The following is an 18,395-nucleotide window of genomic DNA, read 5'->3' on the forward strand; positions in this document are numbered from 1 at the left end:
GGGCGCCCTTTATGGGCGGTAAAGAAAGGTCCTCGCTTGTTGCGAGGTCCCTTAGCTTTTGCAGCCTGTGGCAAAAAAGTGCTCTTGCCCCCAGTGGCATCCTTAATGATTTCATCTAGGTTGGCTCCAAATAGACGATTCCCCTGAAAGGGGAGATTGGTCAAGGTCTTTTTGGAACCTAGGTCAGCTGACCAGCATTTTAACCACAGCACACATCTGAGGATCACTGCTAACTTAGATGCATGCCCTAATAGGGGAGTAGTGTCCAAGGCTGCGTCACAGATAAACCGTAGCCCTTGTATGATCTGTTCCATCAAATCAGATGTCTCCTGGGGAATATCTTTTCCCCTAAGATCTTGGCGTACCATTTTCGCCCATTCCGTAAGTGTCTGGGAAACTAGACCAATAACGATTACTGGTCTAAATGCTGACCCTATCAGAGAAAAGATAGTGCGGGACTCTGCTTCTATCTTTCGATCCACCGGATCCTTAAAGGACGAAGTGTCCTCCACTGGAATAACCGTGGCTTTATTCAGCCTGGAAATAGGCGGATCCACGACTGGTGGTACCGTCCATTTCTTAATGATGGATTCCTCAAACGGATAGCGTCTAGCAATACGCTTGGAAATAGTAAAGGTACGTTTAGAATGCTCCCATTCTCCTTTAATCTGATTACCAAAACATTTAGGTACAGGAAAAGCCTTCGCCGTCTTGATGGGCTTATTAGTCCCAAAAGGCCTCTCTGTTTCAGTTGCCTCTGCCGGTAAAGCCTCAAGTTTTAAGGTTTCTTGCACTGCCACAACTAGTGCGTCCACCAATGCTTCTTCCTGAATTATAGCAAGAGAAGAAGCGTCCTCCTCACTGTCTGAGGGGGCTTTACCTGGGATAACAGCCCTTGCAGAGGAACCTGCAACTGCCGTGACCATCTCTGAATCTGAGTCAGAGGTGTCAGATGGTATAGGGGTAGGCGGGGGTCGCTTCCTTGACCCCCGTCCCTGACAGGCCGCCTCCACCCGAGCCACCATAGACTCCAAAATTGCTGTAAATGACTCTATACTCTGTGCACCGGCGGGTCCCGAGGCCCCCTCGAGGGAAACAGGTGGGGGAATATGTGTGGCAGGGTCCATAATAACTCCAGTTACTTCCTGGATAATATAATTCAAAAGTAAAGAAAAAACTTTTTTTTTTTTTTTTCTTTTCTGACCCCCAGCGCCACAAAAAAAGCCCCTTAGTGTTACCTGCTTAGGGATCCCTATCGATCGAGAGAGAGAGAGATAGACCCCCAGGCTCACCACTTGATGCTCAGAGTTAAACTGCAACAGCTTACAGCGCTGTCTTGACAAACAGGAAGTCTTTTGGCTGGCTGCCCAGGAAGAAAGGAGGCGGCTCCGCCCCTCTGCACGCCTTCCGGCGCCTCCCCCAAGCTCCACGAGGTGTAGGATCACCTCAAACATGGCCGCCCCCATGCTGGAGACACGAGGCTACGCCAAAATGGCGGCTCGTGCGATCCAGCAAAAAAAATGGCGGCGGCCTAAACTGAATAGCGGTGTGCTGCAGGGCACACAACACTCTCTCTGCATGGGGATATGGCGTGGTTGGCGGTACCGGCCCTGGCGGACCGCGTGGCCGTTCGGGAGGCCTGCTAATAGCTGGAGATCTGATTTGGAAGGCAGTCTACATGTCCGTGGCTTCTGACTGGTAGGTAGCTTATACTTAACCCATAAGATTCCCAGAATGCCACAGATTACATCTTTAAAACATGTATACAATAGATTGTTAGCTCCCAAGCCAAGCCTCCTGGCTTTTGCACACATAAATCACACTCAAAGTAGGAGGATTTGTGACATGTTATAGGATAGAAAGAAACTCTTTCTTACCATACAGAGAGGGGCCCGCGTTCACCACAAAACCCGTCAGGGAAAAAGGGGGAACATACTACTCACCATACCGGAACCAGGCGGGCACCAACTCCTGACAGTACCCCTCTCCACCGGGGCGGGAGGGCTGTCGACCGATACGGACGCCGTGACTCATGGTCTTTGGCGTTTCGGCGAGACGTTTAACTCGCGTGGACAGTCCTTTAATGGGACTTTGTTGCGGCCGACCCAGCGCGGAGCTATGGCCTGCACGCGCTCGTAGGCTGAACTGGGGTGACCACCGGATCTCAACATCCAGCCCGTCGCCCAGTTCAGCTTTCTTGCTTGAAGATCTCACAGGAACACTGGAGAAAAAAGCTGTCTAAAAAAATCCTTTAAGAAAAAATTCTTGCCAGGACCTAAGATCCCAGCAAGGTGTCTAGGTCCTTACTCCTAACTAGACAGAAAATAACTGATTTGCTGAGGCAGAGAGAGAGAGGATATACCCTCTGGGACTGCCCCTAGGGTGTGGCCAGAGCTTTTTAATTTCCTGTCTAGTCCTGCTCCTGCGGAGGTAACATAACCCGAAGGTGGTGTATCACCGAGGACTACGTCTGTCGATGAGCGCTAGAGAAATAATAATAAAAAAAATGTTTTTTAAATGTACAAAAATATCAGCCGATACCGATATGCATTGGCCAAAATATCGGTATTGGCAACGAAAAACCGATATCGGTCGATCACTACTCTGGACTGCTTACATCAGGGATCCTCAAATTACGGCCCTCTAGCTGTTGCAGAACTACACATCCCATGAAGCATAGTAAAACTCTGACATTCACAGACATGACCAGGCATGATGGGAAATGTAGTTTCTGAACAACTGGAGGGCCATAGTTTGAAGACCCCTGGCTTACATGAAAACTGACATGCAGCCGCCCACATGTTGCAGCTTGTTCTCCTCTGTGACCTAGAATCAGTCAACAGCCGGCTAAAGCCCACTGTTGGCTGGTGTTACAAAGCCTTTGGACACAGCTGATCACAGATCAGGGTAAAGGGCCAATCACAGCAGCCCATTACCATGTGATCAGCTGCGTCCAATCACAGATGACTTGGTCGCCTGACAAGTCGCGGCGGGTCACCTGCCATTGATTAGCACAGGACCCGTTCTAATAGGAGTGACACAAGTCGCTCCGACTTAGAAAAAGGGTCCTGTATTACTTTGGGGCGACCTGGAGGCGACTTGCATTGACTTCAATGATATGAAGTCCGTGCATGTCGCGCCGAGGTCGCGGTGCACGCTATGCACCGCGACTTCACAGGTCACCCCGGCAAGTCGTGTCGCCCCTGTGTGAATGGGCTCTTACTGAGCAGACTAAAGCTAGAATCGTATTGGTTACTATGCACAATTGCTCCAGTTTTAGTATATTCCCCTCATAATGTTTTGAGGATTTTCTACAACTGTCAGGCCTAAAATACGCATTTCAGCATACATGCAGACATGGGGAAAAAAAATCCCCAGCCCAAAAGGATTAAATGCATGTCTTCAATATTACTTTAAAAGGCCCCAACATATTAGTAGGATAAAAATAATGGACTTTAGCATACATAGAGATTGCTAGAGGATCCCAGACTAATCTAGAAAACCTCGGACTCTCACATGAATTCAAAGTAAACTAAGAATGTATTGTATGTTACTAATGCCACCTGAAACTGGTCACTGAGTTCATTTAGGCCTTGCTAATATGGTGTGACAAAGTGACTGTTTGCACATACAGGAACACAGGAACTGCAATGGGTACAGATAGTTTCGCAATCATGCACAACTTTCAACTAAAGCGATCGCTTCCTACCACAACTTTACAGTCCGAATCAAAGTAAATAGCCTTTCACTGTACTTCAAATGTTAAGAAAACCAGATGAGGAAGCTCTGCCGCATATCACTGCTCTGTTTTAATACAACGCGGTAGTTGTGGCAATACTTACATGGGGGAAAAAACATAACAGTTTCTAAACAATTGTGATATTGTTTCTGTCGTTATTGCTAAAGCTACTGAATTATAAAAAAAAAAAAAAAAAAAGCGGAACTTTACTCATAACCGTTTGATTACAATTATTGTTCTTTAACATTTAAAAGAACATGCACTCCACATTAAGTCCCGGTTCACACTACCGCGACTTGTCAGGCGACTGGTCAGCCTGACAAGTCGCGGTCCATTCTATGCTACAGGAACCGTTCTAATAGGAGCGACTCAAGTCGCTCCGACTTAGAAAATAGTTCCTGTACTACTTCGGGGCGACATCGGAGCGACTTGCATTGACTTCCATTATGTGAAGTTCATGCAAGTCGCGCCCAAGTCGCGGTGCACGCGACTTCACAGGTCGCCCCCGAAGTCGGATCGCCATGGTGTGAACCGACACTAAAATTTATGCTGCCACAATGAGTGTGCACTGTAAATTGCCTCCAACATGGCTTCTTGCCCAAGGCCACCATGTTGTTGAAGCCCAAGCAGTCACTTCCTTATTGGAAACTCTCCCCTGTCCTTGGTCTAAAATACCAAATGTCACTTTCTGTAATTAACCACTTCCCGACCGTATGACGTCCTTGGGTTTAGGTGGTTATACCGGGATGATGCCTGCACCTGCACGCATCCTCCCGGTGTCAAAGGTTTCAGCCAGCAGTTCCCTCTTTACCAGAAGTGATTCAAGAAACAGGGGAACGGAAGTTGTTCCTCTCTCTCTGTGACTCTGGAAACCGGAAGCAAGGGTTTTGTCACTTCCGGTTTTGATTCTTTGTTTACCTGGCCGTTACTGGCCAGGGAAGCAGCCGATCAGACTGATCTGTGTATAAATCGGCTGCACTGGAGCCCAGAGGAGAGATCTCCATAAAGAGGACCTATCAAGACCCATGCTTTCACAAGGGATGTTGTCCATACCTTGTGATAGCAATAAAGTTGATCAAATAAAGATAAGTATATGTTGCACTGCCCCCTAGAGGGCTGCTGGATATTACACTTTAGGGATTCCCCTGGGTTACCCGTAGCAACTGTTTGCAGAAACGTAACACTTTAAGTTCTTGTATCAGTCAAAGATCAGTCCAGGGGATGTTGTTTTTTTGGTTTTATGGAAATTGGGATGGGAGAAGGGATGAGTGGGATACTCCAACTGTAACAAGCTGAGGACTTCTAACTTGAGAATGCGGCAAGGCCGCTACTTCATCCTGCCACTTGAATGAAGAGGAGATAAGTGTTCCTATAGTATTTCTCTTCAGGGTACTCCCCTAGTACCCCCTTTTCTCTCTGGGCTAGCCGACACCCATCCACTGACTGCACTACCCGGAGTGGTCCCTTTCCTGGGCAAGATCCTCTGTACTCACGATACTGTTGTTCCAGATTCTTGCAGTGCCCCGACTCTTGCAGTCAGCTTTCCTGGACTTCTGGGTTCAGCCTCACACCACCGGTACACCAGGCCGACTGCCTGTGACCACCATCAACTGCATCCGCCGCCCTCCTTCTGGGACTCTGCTTTCCCGCCAAAATCTCTATCTCATGTGCCTGTGGCTTTTTATACCCTGTCCCATAATGCACAACTCTCTGTGCCAACCCCTGGGACAGTACCAAAAGCCTGTGTGTCATTGGTCAGGTTTCCTCCAGCATCCAATGTGCCTCCCCATTGGTGGTGCTGTTAAACCATGAGTCCAATCACCAGTATACCATGCTTAGATAAACAAGACACTTCTGTCACCAACAGAAAGAAGTGACATTTCTAGGCCACTAGAGGTCCTCTTCCTCTGATGGTCACTGCTGCTTGAAAAAAAAAAAAAATCCCATGTACATAAGTATTCACAGCCTTTGCTCAATACTTTGTTGAAGCACCTTTGGCACCAATTACAGCCTCAAGTCTTTTTGAGTATGATGCTACAAGCTTGGCACACCTATTTTTGGGCAGTTTCTCCCATTTTTCTTTGCAGGACATCTCAAGCCCCTTTAGGTTGGATGGGAAGCGTCGGTGCAAAGCCATTTTTAGATCTCTCCAGAGATGTTCAATTGGGTTCAAGTCTTGACTCTGGCTGGACCACTCAAGGACATTCACAGAGTTGTCCCGTAACCACTCCTTTGTTATCTTGGCTGTGTGCTTAGGGTCGTTGTCCTGTTGGAAGATGAACCTTCACCCCAATCTGAGATTCAGAGCGCTGTGGATCAGGTTTTCATTAAGGCTTTTCTCTGTACATTGATGCATTCATCTTTCCATAGATCCAGACTAGACTCCCAGTTCCTGCGCTGAAAAGCATCCCCAAAGTTTAATGCTGCCATCACCATGCTTCCTTGTAGGGATGGTATTGGCCAGGTTATGAGTGGTGCCTGGTTTCCTCCAGACATGATGTTTGCCATTCAGGCCAAAGAGTTCAATCTTTGTTTCACGAGACCAGAGAATTTTGTTTCTCATTACCAGAGAGTCCTTCAGGCGCCTTTTGGCAAACTCCAGGCGGGCTGTCATGTGCCTTTTACTGAGGAGTGGCTTCCGTCTGGCCACTCTACCATACAGGCCTGATTGGTGGAGTGCTGCAGAGATGGTTGTTCCTCTGGAAAGTTCTCCTCTCTCCACAGAAAAATGCTGGAGCTCTGTCAGAATGACCATCAGGTTCTTGGCACCTCCCCAACTAAGGCCCTTCTCCCCACATTGCTCGGTTTGGCCAGGCGGACTGCTATAGGAAGAGTCCTGGTGATTCTAAACGTCTTCCATTTACGAATGATGGAGGCCACTGTGCTCACTGGGACCTTTAACCACTTGCCGACCGCCGCAAGTAGATATACTGCGGCGGTCAGCCCCTCACAAGCAAAGTGACGTATATAAACGTCACTAGCCTGTGAGGCTCTGGGGAGCGAGCGCGCGCCGCCACGGACCCCCCCCCCACGCGTGTTACCGGCGGACCCGATGTCCGCCGGTCACTCAGCGATCGTCGGGGGAGAGGGAGAAAGTCAGGCGGCTAGTGTAAACAAGCCGCCTGTCATTCTCCCCTGTGTAGAAACACTGAGCATACGGTTCTACTATGTAGGACCGTTGATCAGTGTTCCTACAGCTCAAGCCACAGCCAATCACAGTAAGAATCACGCCCCTAGGGACACACACAGCCCCTCCCTCTCAAATAAAGTTAACCCCTTCACTACCAGTGTATTTTTACAGTAACAGTGCATATGTATAGCACTGATTACTGCAGTAATGTCACTGGTACCCCCAAAAGTGTCAAAAATGTCAGTCAAGGGTCTGATCTGTCTGCCGCAATGTCGCAGTACCGCAAAAAAAAAAAAAATCGCAGATCGCCGCCATTACGCGTAAAAAAAAAAACAACAAAAATGACAAAAATCTTTCCCTTTGTTAGTAAACGCGATAACTTTTGCGCAAACCAATCAAAATACGCTTTTTGCGATTTTTTTTACCAAACATATGTAGCATAAAACAAATTGGCCGACAATGTTAAAAAATTTTTGATTTTTACATTTTTTTGGGGGGGGAATTTCATATAAAAAAATGTGGAAAATATTGTTATTTTTGCAAAATTGACGCTCTTTTTTTGTTTATAGCGCATGATCAAAAAATCGCACAGGTGATCAAATACCACCAAAAGAAAGCTCTGTTTGTGGGAAAAAAAGGACGTCAAATTTGTTTAGGTACGGCGTTGCACGACCGCGCAATTGTCCGTTAAAGTCACGCAGTGCCGAATCGCAAAATACCCCCTGGTCAGGAAGGGGGTAAAATCTTCCGGGGCTTAAGTGGTTAATGCTTCAAAAATTTTACTGTACCCTTCCCCAGATCTGATGATCAGTGCAGCACCAACAGTGCTCAGAGCAGTGATGCTAGTCAGTGCCCAGCAGTGATGGCAGCTCCCAGCAGTGATGTCTATTAGTGCCCAGATGCCAATCAGTGCCCAGCGAACCAGTCAGTGCTGCCTTTTAGTGCCCATTGGTGCCTGTTCATCAGTGCAGTCTATCCGTGCCCATAAGTGCAGCCTATCAGTGCGGCATATTAATACCCCCTCATCAGTGCATATCAGTGCCCATCAGTGCAGCCTCATCAGCGCACATCAACGAAGGAGAAAAATTACTTATTTACAACATTTTCTAACAGCAACTTTTTTTTCCCTCAAAGTTTTGGTCTTTTTTCATTTTTTTTTAGCAATAAATTAAAAACACGGTGGCGATTAAATACCCCCAAAAAGGAAGCTCTGTCTCAAAAACAAAAATGATAAAGTACAGCTGTGCATGACCACTTAAAGCGTGACCGCTCTGAAAGCTAAAAAAATTGGCCTGGGCAGGGAGGGGGTGAAAGTGCCCAGTATAGCCCAGTTCATTTAACTTTTTATCTGTGTACGGTACTTGTCCCAGACTCATGAATCAAAGAGCATTGAAGTCAGTGGGCTGGTATATCATCCAGGGCATTAGCATTTTCAGAAGGAGCAATGGAATTCCCAATATTTATTTTGGGGAAAGGTTTATTCTAACCAAAAAAGAAGTGGCAGTTAGGCATAAATTATACGTTTCTTTACCTAAAATAGCCTTAATTATCATCCTTAGATGTTAGTTGTGTAAATGCTTTTGGACTTCAGGTATTCGTGTTCATTTTAGTCATGTGGGGGGAGACATTAAAAAGGCACACAGCTTACCAGTAAGCCCAGTGATTACATAAAACTAGTAATTATGTGGAACAAACTACAGGCTGTCTCTGGTAAGTCTGTATTAAAGGAGAAGTATGGGCAAAGCTTTTTAGCCATACTGTTCCTGGGGGGTCACAGGAAAAGTATGAAGTTCTGCACTGCTGTGACCCATATTCAGCTGACAGCGAGCTAAAGTTCACTGTCAGCTGATGTCACTCACCCGGTCCAGACTCTGGAGGGATCCCGACTTTAATATCTGGCAGCTGATTTAGCCTCTCATCATGCAGCTGAGAGCTTGAGCCAGCCACTCCCAGCCCCTGCACAGCCTGGCGCACCAGTAAGCACTGGAGTGGTAGGGCAGAGATCAAGGACTGACAGTAACTGACTCTCTGCTCACTGATGACCAAGGACTGAGTGATCAACGGTCTTTGATCGCTCAATTCTCTGTTTTAGAAGCGGAGGGGGGCAGATGCTGCATCGGATCAATGCTGCAGGCATTTAGGTTAGTATGTATGTTTTATTGGCAAAAGATAAAAGGAAGGATCTAGGAGTATCAGGGAACTCAAACCCCAAATTATTTTATTTTATGTATGTTTGTTTTTTTAATTACTGAACTTCTTTTAGGCTCGGTTCACATTTGTGCGATGCAGGAACGCTGCGAATATGCAGCGTGATCCCGCATCGCATCCGCACATCTGGCAGTTCACACTGCCATATACGATACGCAGGGGGTGTCAATTAAATGTTAACAACACCCCCAGTTTGATCGCATATCGCAGTGCGATCTGACAGTTCGCACAGGATCGGATCGCACAAGTGTGAACCACTGTGCGATCCGATTCTGAGGCGGCTCAAAAAATGCCTCATGTGCGAGTTTGGTGCGGATGCGCTGCGAATTCAGCCATACAAAGTGTATGGCTGAACACGCATCCGCACATAAGATCGCATTTAATTTAGGAGCAGTGCGCTCCGAATTACATGCGATCAGCGCATCCGCACTGGTGTGAACCGGCTCTTAGGCTCGGTTCACATTGTTGCGATGCGGGAAACCCTGCGAACCAACTGTGGGTTCCTGCATCGCATCTGACTCGCAGGCAGTTCACACTGCCACATGCGAACAGCTGGGAGTGTCAATGCAAAGTGATTGACAGTCCCCAGATCAATTCGCATAACGCAGTGCGAACTGTCCATTCGGGCAGGAATCGGATCGCATAGGTGTGAAAACCTATGTGATCCGATTCTGGTGCGGACCAAAAAAGGGTCCTGCACAAGTTTGGTCCGAATGAGATACAAATCCAGCCATACAATCTGTATGGCTGAATTGGCATTGCACAGACATTTCATGTGAATTGCACAGCAGTGCGGTGCGAATCACATGCAATGTCTTCCATCGCACCAATGTGAACGAGCCTTAAGCCCTGTACACACGTAGCGATTGTCGACCGAACGATCGGCCGTCTTTTGTCCGGTGCTGTCCTGTCAGTTGAAAAGTGCAAAAGACTGCACACGAATTTTGTCGGCCAACAACAGCCGACTGCAGAAGTGATGTCATGTGATGGTTAACTTTCCGTGTGTTTTTTCTTTTCTGAGCATGCCCAGTCTTGCTAATCTGCTGTTTGTCGGCCGAATTCTGTACTGACTGGCGAACAATCGGCCGTTCTGGTGATGGCCAACAAAAATTTTAAAGCCTGCACACCAGATTCTGTTTGGCCGAAAAGTCGCAGTCGGTTGTCGGAAGCATCATACTAACAAGCCTACAATCGGCCGATCGGACGTTGGCCGAATATTTACGGCCGACAATCACTACGTGTGTACGGGCCTTTAATCTTTATCATCATACTGTGTCAGTGAAGTATTAAAGCCAGAGGGTCAACATGATAGCCTTACAACTAGAATTGTCCAAAATGAGAAGGCAGCAATGGCATCCTCCACATTTCTCTTTGTTAAGTGAAATAATGAATGCTGACAGCCCTTTTCCTCTGGTGTTTTGTCTCATTGTTCTCCATCCTCCTCTCCATTACAATATATCACTAGCATTTCAACCTCCTTTCCTGCAATGGATGCTAACAGTAGAATGTGACCAGCCCCAGGCACCTATGTCAGCCATCACTTCCCTAAATGCACCTGCGTCAGACAAGAGGGCAACACCCATAATGCCAGCTTATAATGGAAAAATGACAGGGAGCAGACAAGGTATTCCTAAATTGTCTGATCTCTAATCTGCCTAATCAGCAGAAAGGTCTGCGGGAGCTTATAGACATTAGATTGTCACCCAGTCTGGCAGAGCTGTCACATTATATATATCTTTATACAAACGCATCGCCATTCTCAGCCTTCTCTTAGATTGTGTGGGATGTGAGGATTCTGCCTGAGGCTGTAGCTTTTGAAGAGAGCAAAGATCTGAGGAATGGGTGGCAGGTGAGAGTTCAAATGCTGTATATTTGCAGGGCTTTTTTCTACACGTTTAAAATGCCAACCTGGTTGCTTAAAACTAAATTTTCATAGATTGACTACATATACATAGGGGTAAAGAAGGAAGTCGAAGTGAGGCAACTTCTCAAACAGCGACTATGCCCATCTTAACCAGTTCTGGACCGGAAGGCTTTGCCCCCTTAATGACCAAGCCATTTTTTGCGATTCGGCACTGCGTTACTTTAACGAACACGTGTGCGGTCGTGCGACGCTGAACCCAAATAAAATTGATGTATTTTTTTCCCACAAATAGAGCTTTCTTTTGGTGGTATTTGATCACCTCTGCGATTTTTATTTTTTGTGCTAGAAACAAAAAAAGAGCGACAATTCTGAAAAAACAAAAATTTATATTTTTCACAATCTGCTATATGACATTCCCCAAAAAAAGTTCTCGGCGCCAAATTCAAAAAAATGCGACCATTCATAAAAGCTAAACTTGGCGTTTTGAATGCTTTTAAATGCAGAGGAGGGGTTTGGGGTCTTTTAGACCCCCCAGATCCCTCCACAATAGTACCTGTGAAAAATAAAAAAATAAAAATGTTTTTTAACCACTTGCTGACTGCGCACAGTATATTTACTGCAGCAGTCAGCCCCTCACAGGCAGAGCGACGTAGGTCTACGTTGCTAGCCTGTGAGGGTCTCAGGAGCGGGCGCGCTCCCGCGCAGTCACGGACCCCCCCCCCGCGCGTGTGACCGGCGGACCCGATCGTCCGCCAGTCACTCGCGATCGTCGGTGGAGAGGGAGAAAGGCAGGCGGCTAATGTAAACAAGCCGCCTGTCATTCACCCCTGTGTAGGAATGCTGATCATACGGTTCTACTATGTAGAACCGTTGATCACTGTTCATACACCTCAAGCCACAGCCAATGACAGTTAGAATCACGCCCCTAGGGACACACATAACCCCTCCCTCTAAAAAAAAAAGTTAACCCCTTCACTGCCAGTGTAATTTTACAGTAACCGTGCATATATATAGCACTGATTACTGTAGAAATGTCACTGGTAACCCCAAAGTGTCAAAAATGTCAGTCAAGGGTCCGATCTGTCCGCCGCAATGTCGCAGTACCGCAAAAAAAAAAAAAAAAATTGCAGATCGCCGCCATTGCGCGTTAAAAAAAAAAAACAACAAAAATCTTTCCCTTTGTTAGTAAACGCGATAACTTTTGCGCAAACCAATCAAAATACGCTTTTTGCAATTTTTTTTTACCAAACATATGTAGCATAAAACAAATTGGCCGAAAATGTTAAACAATGTTGATTTTTACATTTTTTTTTTTAGTTCAATCTGAGTTTATTAAGAAAGAGGAGTTTTACAGAATATGGGTGAAAGCTAAGGAGCAAGGAGCAAACAGAAAAAATTCACAGCCATGTCACACAATGAATTTCAAGTAAGTGCTTAGTACAAACAATATCAATCAGTGTTGAGACGAAACAGTAACTACCAAGTCCATTGGAGTACGATTGTATCGCAACTTGATATACAGCAGCTTGGTGTAACCTGGGTCAACATAAACAAGGGAGAGAGCAAATAAAGGATAACACTGTTAGAGACACCGCCACATCTGGTGTCACATTAGAAAATGGTGTAAAGTTTGGGAGGCACTAGTAAATACTCAGGTTTTACGCTGCGAAGCACCCAAAAACAACAAGGGAGCACAAAAAGGATAGCCGTATGGTGCCAGTGGTATAGCCAAAGAGGTAGAGAGAGGGGAGGTGGGGTAAAGCAGGAGAGCGAAAACAGAGAGAAGTCAAGGGGGTGAGGAAGACAGAGAAGATCATGAGGGACCGCCCACGTCCCACTACTGTTCCCCATCACCCGGCAGCACAGGCGCTTCGATCCAGGACTGAAAGGCCTCTGAACACCGAAACACGTCCCAAGACATCCATGCAGCAGAGAACCGTTCCTCTTTGCCCCCTTCTCGCGCCAGCAGGTTTTCCATGTCTCTAAGCCTGTCTAGTTCCAAAGCCCACTCATACATTTTTTTTTTTGAGCACCAATAAAGTTAACCCCTTCCCTGCCAGTGTTATTTTTACAGTAACAGTGCATATTTATAACACTGATTACTGCAGTAATGTCACTGGTACCCCCAAAAGTGAAAAAAATGTCAGTCAGGGGTCCGATCTGTCCGCTGCAATGTCGCAGTCCCGCAAAATAAAAACCGCAGATCGCCGCCATTACTAGTTAAAAAAAAAAAAAAACAATAAAAATGACATAAATCTTTCTCGTAGTTAGTAAACGCAATAACTTTTGCGCAAACCAATCAAAATACACATTGCGATTTTTTTTTTTTTCTATCAAAAATATGTAGCAGAAAACAAATTGGCCTAAAATGTTAAAAAATTTAGATTTTTACATTTTTTTGGGGAATTTCATATAAAAAAAATGTGAAAAATATTGTTATTTTTGCAAAATTATCGCTCTTTTTTTGTTTATAGCGCATGATCAAAAAATCGCACAGGTGATCAAATACCACCAAAAGAAAGCTCTGTTTGTGGGGAAAAAAAGGACTTCAAATTAGTTTAGGTACAGCGTCGCACGACCGCGCAATTGTCCGTTAAAGTCACGCAGTGCCGAATTGCAAAATAGGTCAGGAAGGGGGTAAAATCTTCCAGGGCTTAAGTGGTTAAATGTCCAAAAATTTTGGCCAATATCGGCCGATACCAATATCGGATGAACAATATATCGTATCGGCACTAAAAAACGATATCGGTCGATCACTACTTAAAACCCATTAGTTCTGGGGGTTTTTTCCAGCTAGAAAACGCCCCTGCGAAAAACTGCTGATAACAGCCTATGTGTGCATGGACACACAGGATAACATGCTGGGGGGTTCACTGGCTGCAGAAAAAAAACATCTGATGCCAAAAACAGCGGCTGTAAAAACGTCCCGTGTGCATGAGGGCTTCTATTTACCTTTACCAGTAAGAAACAAAGGTCAGCTCATTTTGACACGAGGCATTTAGTGTACAACAACAACATAAAAAACAGACATGGCTCACAGCTAAACTTACTTGAGCTGGGTGTTTGGAGGCGGTGATATAAAAGTCTTCCAGGATTGGATTAAATGACGCTTTTACTCGGACTTTGCTCTTTATCCCCATGGCTCTGGCCACAGGTGTAGCAATGGCCCTGTGAAAATAAAAATCCATAAAATCAGACGCTGACAAAAAACAAACAATGTCATTTACTCTGCATGAATGGGCAAGACTTAAAGCGAAACTAAAATCTCTCAATCAGCATGAACTTTTTTTTAACCACATTAGCCCCGGAGGATTTGGCTGCTCAAAGACCAGGCCCTATTTTGCGATTCGGCACTGCGTGATTTAACGGACAATTGCGCGGTCGTGCAACACTGTACCCAAACGAAATTGACGTCATTTTTTCCCCACAAACAGAGCTTTCTTTTGGTGGTATTTGATCACCTGTGTGATTTTTATTTTTTGCGCTATAAACAAAAAAAAGCGACGATTTTAAAAAAAATAACAATATTTTTCACATTTTTTTATATGAAATTCCCACCCCAAAAATTTAAAAATCTAAATTTGTTAACATTTTAGGCCAATTTGTTTACTGCTACATATTTTTGATAAAAAAAAAAAAAAAATCGCAGTTAGTGTATTTTGATTGGTTTGCGCAAAAGTTATTGCGTTTACTAACTACGGAAAAGATTTATGTCATTTTTATTGTTTTTTTTTTAACTAGTAATGGCGGCGATCTGCGATTTTTTTTTTGCGGGACTGGGACATTGCAGCGGACAGATCAGACCCCTGACTGACATTTTTTACACTTTTGGGGGTACCAGTGACATTACTACAGTAATCAGTGTTATAAATATGCTGTTACTGTAAAAATGACACTGGCAGGGAAGGGGTTAACTTTATTGGCGATCAAGGGGTTAACTGTATCCCTAGGGGCGTGTTTCTAACTGTGGGGGGCGTGGCTTGTGATGTAACCACAGAGACATACGATCCTACATAGCAGGATCGTATAGTCTCTGCAGTTACATCAGGGAAAATGACAAGCGGCTTTGTTTACATCAGCCGTCTGCCTTCCTCCCTCTCTTGAACGGGATCGCGAGTGGCCGGCGGACATCGGAGCCGCCGGTCACACACGCTGGGATGCCCGTGAACAAGCGGGGGCGGGAGCGCGTCTCCGGTGGCGCACGCTCGCCCCCTACAGGCTCCTGGGCAAGCGACGTAGCCCTACGTCGGTTTGCCCAGGAGCGGCTGACTGCCGCAGTAAATATACTGACGGCAGTCGGCAAGTGGTTAATCCTTAGGCTTCTAGAATTAGTAATTAAGATAGAAAAGGGTATTATATTTACTTGTTTTCATTTTTACATTTCTTCAGTTGCTTCCTGGTTTCTGGCCTAGGACAATATAAGGTCATACATCCCAGGAGTCTTCATAGGAGGAGGGGTTTTCTCAGCTAAGCACATCCTCCTGTCTGCATGCCTGATCTAAGGGCAAATGGATTGCAGGGAGTAAATGCTACATGAATCATCTGACCTTACTCAAGATGGTCACTGCTTGAAATGCTAGGGGGGGTGTTTTTTAAAGTGGTTTCTCCACAAAATAAAGCATGGAGACATGTGTTACTGTAATGCACATTCGGTAATAAAAAGTGTTAAAAAAATAAATTAAAAAAAATGAATTAAAGTGGTTCTAAATCCTTAACATTTTTACCTTAACCACTTGCCGACTGCTCACAGTATACTTACTGCGGCAGTCAGCCCCTCACAGGCAGAGCGACGTAGGTCTACGTCGCTAGCCTGTGAGGCTCTGGGGAGCGAGCGCGCGCCGCCGGAGGCACGCTCCCGCTTGGTCACGGACCCCCCCCCCCGCGCGTGTGACCGGCGGACCCTATGTCTGCCGATCACTCGGCGATCGTCGGGGGAGAGGGAGAAAGTCAGGCGGCTAGTGTAAACAAGCCGCCTGTCATTCTCCCCGGTGTAGAAACGATGATCACACGGTTCTACTATGTAGGACCGTTGATCACTGTTCCTACACCTCAAGCCACAGCCAATCACAGTTAGAATCACGCCCCTAGGGACACACACAGCCCCTCCCTCTCAAATAAAGTTAACCCCTTCACTACCAGTGTATTTTTACAGTAACAGTGCATATGTATTGATTACTGTAGAAAAAGCACTGATTACTGCAGTAATGTCACTGGTAACCCCAAAAGTGTCAAAAATGTCAGTCAAGGCTCCGATCTGTCTGCCGCAATGTCGCAGTACCGCAAAAAAAAAAAAAAAAACGCAGATCGCCGCCATTACGCGTTAAAAAACAACAAACATTACAGAAATCTTTCCCTTTGTTAGTAAACGCAATAACTTTTGCGCAAACCAATCAAAATACGCTTTTTGCGATTTTTTTTACCAAACATAGGTAGCAGAAAACAAATTGGCCGAAAATGTTAAAAATTTTAAATTTTTTGGGGGGGGAATTTCATATAAAAAAATGTGAAAAATATTGTTATTTTTGCAAAATTGTCGATCTTTTTTTGTTTATAGCGCGTGATCAAAAAATCGCACAGGTGATCAAATACCACCAAAAGAAAGCTCTGTTTGTGGGGAAAAAAAAGGACGCTAAATTTGTTTAGGTACAGCATCGCACAACCGCGCAATGGTCCGTTAAAGTCACGCAGTGCCGAATCGCAAAATACCCCCTGGTCAGGAAGGGGGTAAAATCTTCCGGGGCTTAAGTGGTTAATGTGTTCCTTGCATTAAGGTAAATATTGTTTAGGCATCAGCATCCCCACCCCTTACCCCCTCCACCTTTTATTTGCTACCTGAGCCTTAGGCCCCTTTCACACATGCGGTCCGTTTTTTCATCCGCTTTTTTTACATCCACTACTAATGCAAAAACGGACGCAAAACAAACCGTTTGTCCGTTTACATCCGTTTTTCGTTCGATCCGTTTTTTTGACGGATGAAAAATAGGGCATTCATCCGTTCCAAAATATGGACAGCGGATGAAAACGGATGATCATCTGTTGTCACATAGAGATGCATTGATGTCCGTTTTTCATCCGTCAACAGATGGATGAAAAACGGACAAACGGACCGTATGTGTGAAAGGAGCCTTAATTGGATCCAGCGCTCTGCCCATCTGTAGCTCTGGTCTCCCCTCACTTTCTGGTCTCTTGAAGCCATTGGCTCCAGCTGCAGCAAACCAAAGCCAGTGGCAAGTGTCAGGAGGATGGGGCCGAGTCCTGCTGTCCCGGTCAATAGATGCAGACAAGGAAGCTCGGGAGCAAGCCCGCACGAGTGCCCCTATAGAAAGTGCCAGAGGAGAGGATCCAAAAGCGCCAGTGGAGGACCTGAGAGAAGGAGGTTCAGGGCGGCTCTGTGCATTGGAAGGTTTGTTTGAACCTCTTTGTTATTTAAAAAAAAAAAAAAACTAAACTCTACAGCCACTTTAAGTGCCGGTTCACAGTATAGCGATGTCAGACATCGCATGTGATTCGCACCGCACTGCTATGCAAATCCCCTGCAATGTCTGTGCGATGGCTGAATTTGCATTGCATTTGGACCAAAGTAGTGCAGGACCCTTTTTTTGGTCCACATCAGAATCGGATCACATGGGTGTTCACACTCATACGATCCGATTCCTGTCAGAATTGACAGTTCGCACTGCGATATGCAAACTAATTTGGGGGTGTCATTAACTTTGTATCGACACCCCCAGCGATTTGCATATGACAGTGTTAACTGGGATGCTTGCGTTTCAATGGAATGATTCACAGAATTACAATCTCCTTCCAATCCCACATAAACACTCCTTTTCCTTATACAGGAGTGTGTTTTTTGCAAGGTTGTAGTGGTGAGGGGGGGGGGGGGGGTGGGAGATATAGTCTCAATGCATTTTACAAACTTTGCTTCTCCAGGAGAACTGAAAGTGTTACTAAACCCAGGATCCTGAAGTCACTATATCTGATCTCCCCAGGAGCCTGCAGTGACTATATCTGGTCTCCCCAGTAGCCTGCATTCACTATATCTGATCTCCCCAGGAGCCTGCAGTCACTATATCTGATCTCCCCAGGAGCCTGCATTCACTATATCTGATCTCCCCAGGAGCCTGCAGTCACTATATCTGATCTCCCCAGGAGCCTGCAGTCACTATATCTGATCTCCCCAGGAGCCTGCAGTCACTATATCTGATCTCCCCAGGAGCCTGCATCCACTATATCTGATCTCCCCAGGAGCCTGCATTCACTATATCTGATCTCCCCAGGAGCCTGCAGTCACTGTATCTGATCTCCCCCGGATCCTGCAATCACTATATCTGATCTCCCCAGGAGCCTGCAGTCACTATATCTGTTCTCCCCAGGAGCCTGCAGTCACTATATCTGATCTCCCCAGGAGCCTGCATTCACTATATCTGATCTCCCCAGGACTCAGCATTCACTAT

The 18,395-nt window shown here is 45.8% G+C and overlaps 1 protein-coding gene across 1 annotated transcript in view; it reads right to left on the bottom strand.

The window, feature by feature from the left end:
- Window positions 1-18,395, bottom strand: part of CERS3 (ceramide synthase 3) — a 160,713-nt gene that overhangs the window by 64,674 nt on the left and 77,644 nt on the right. Inside the window, exon 2 of the mRNA XM_082253062.1 lies at window positions 13,992-14,109. Coding sequence (XP_082109188.1) covers window positions 13,992-14,109 — 118 coding nt within the window. The remainder of the gene's footprint in view (window positions 1-13,991; window positions 14,110-18,395) is intronic.

Source organism: Pelophylax lessonae (genome assembly GCF_965119305.1).
Source record: "Pelophylax lessonae genome assembly, chromosome: 4".
In the NCBI taxonomy this organism is placed as follows: domain Eukaryota; kingdom Metazoa; phylum Chordata; class Amphibia; order Anura; family Ranidae; genus Pelophylax; species Pelophylax lessonae.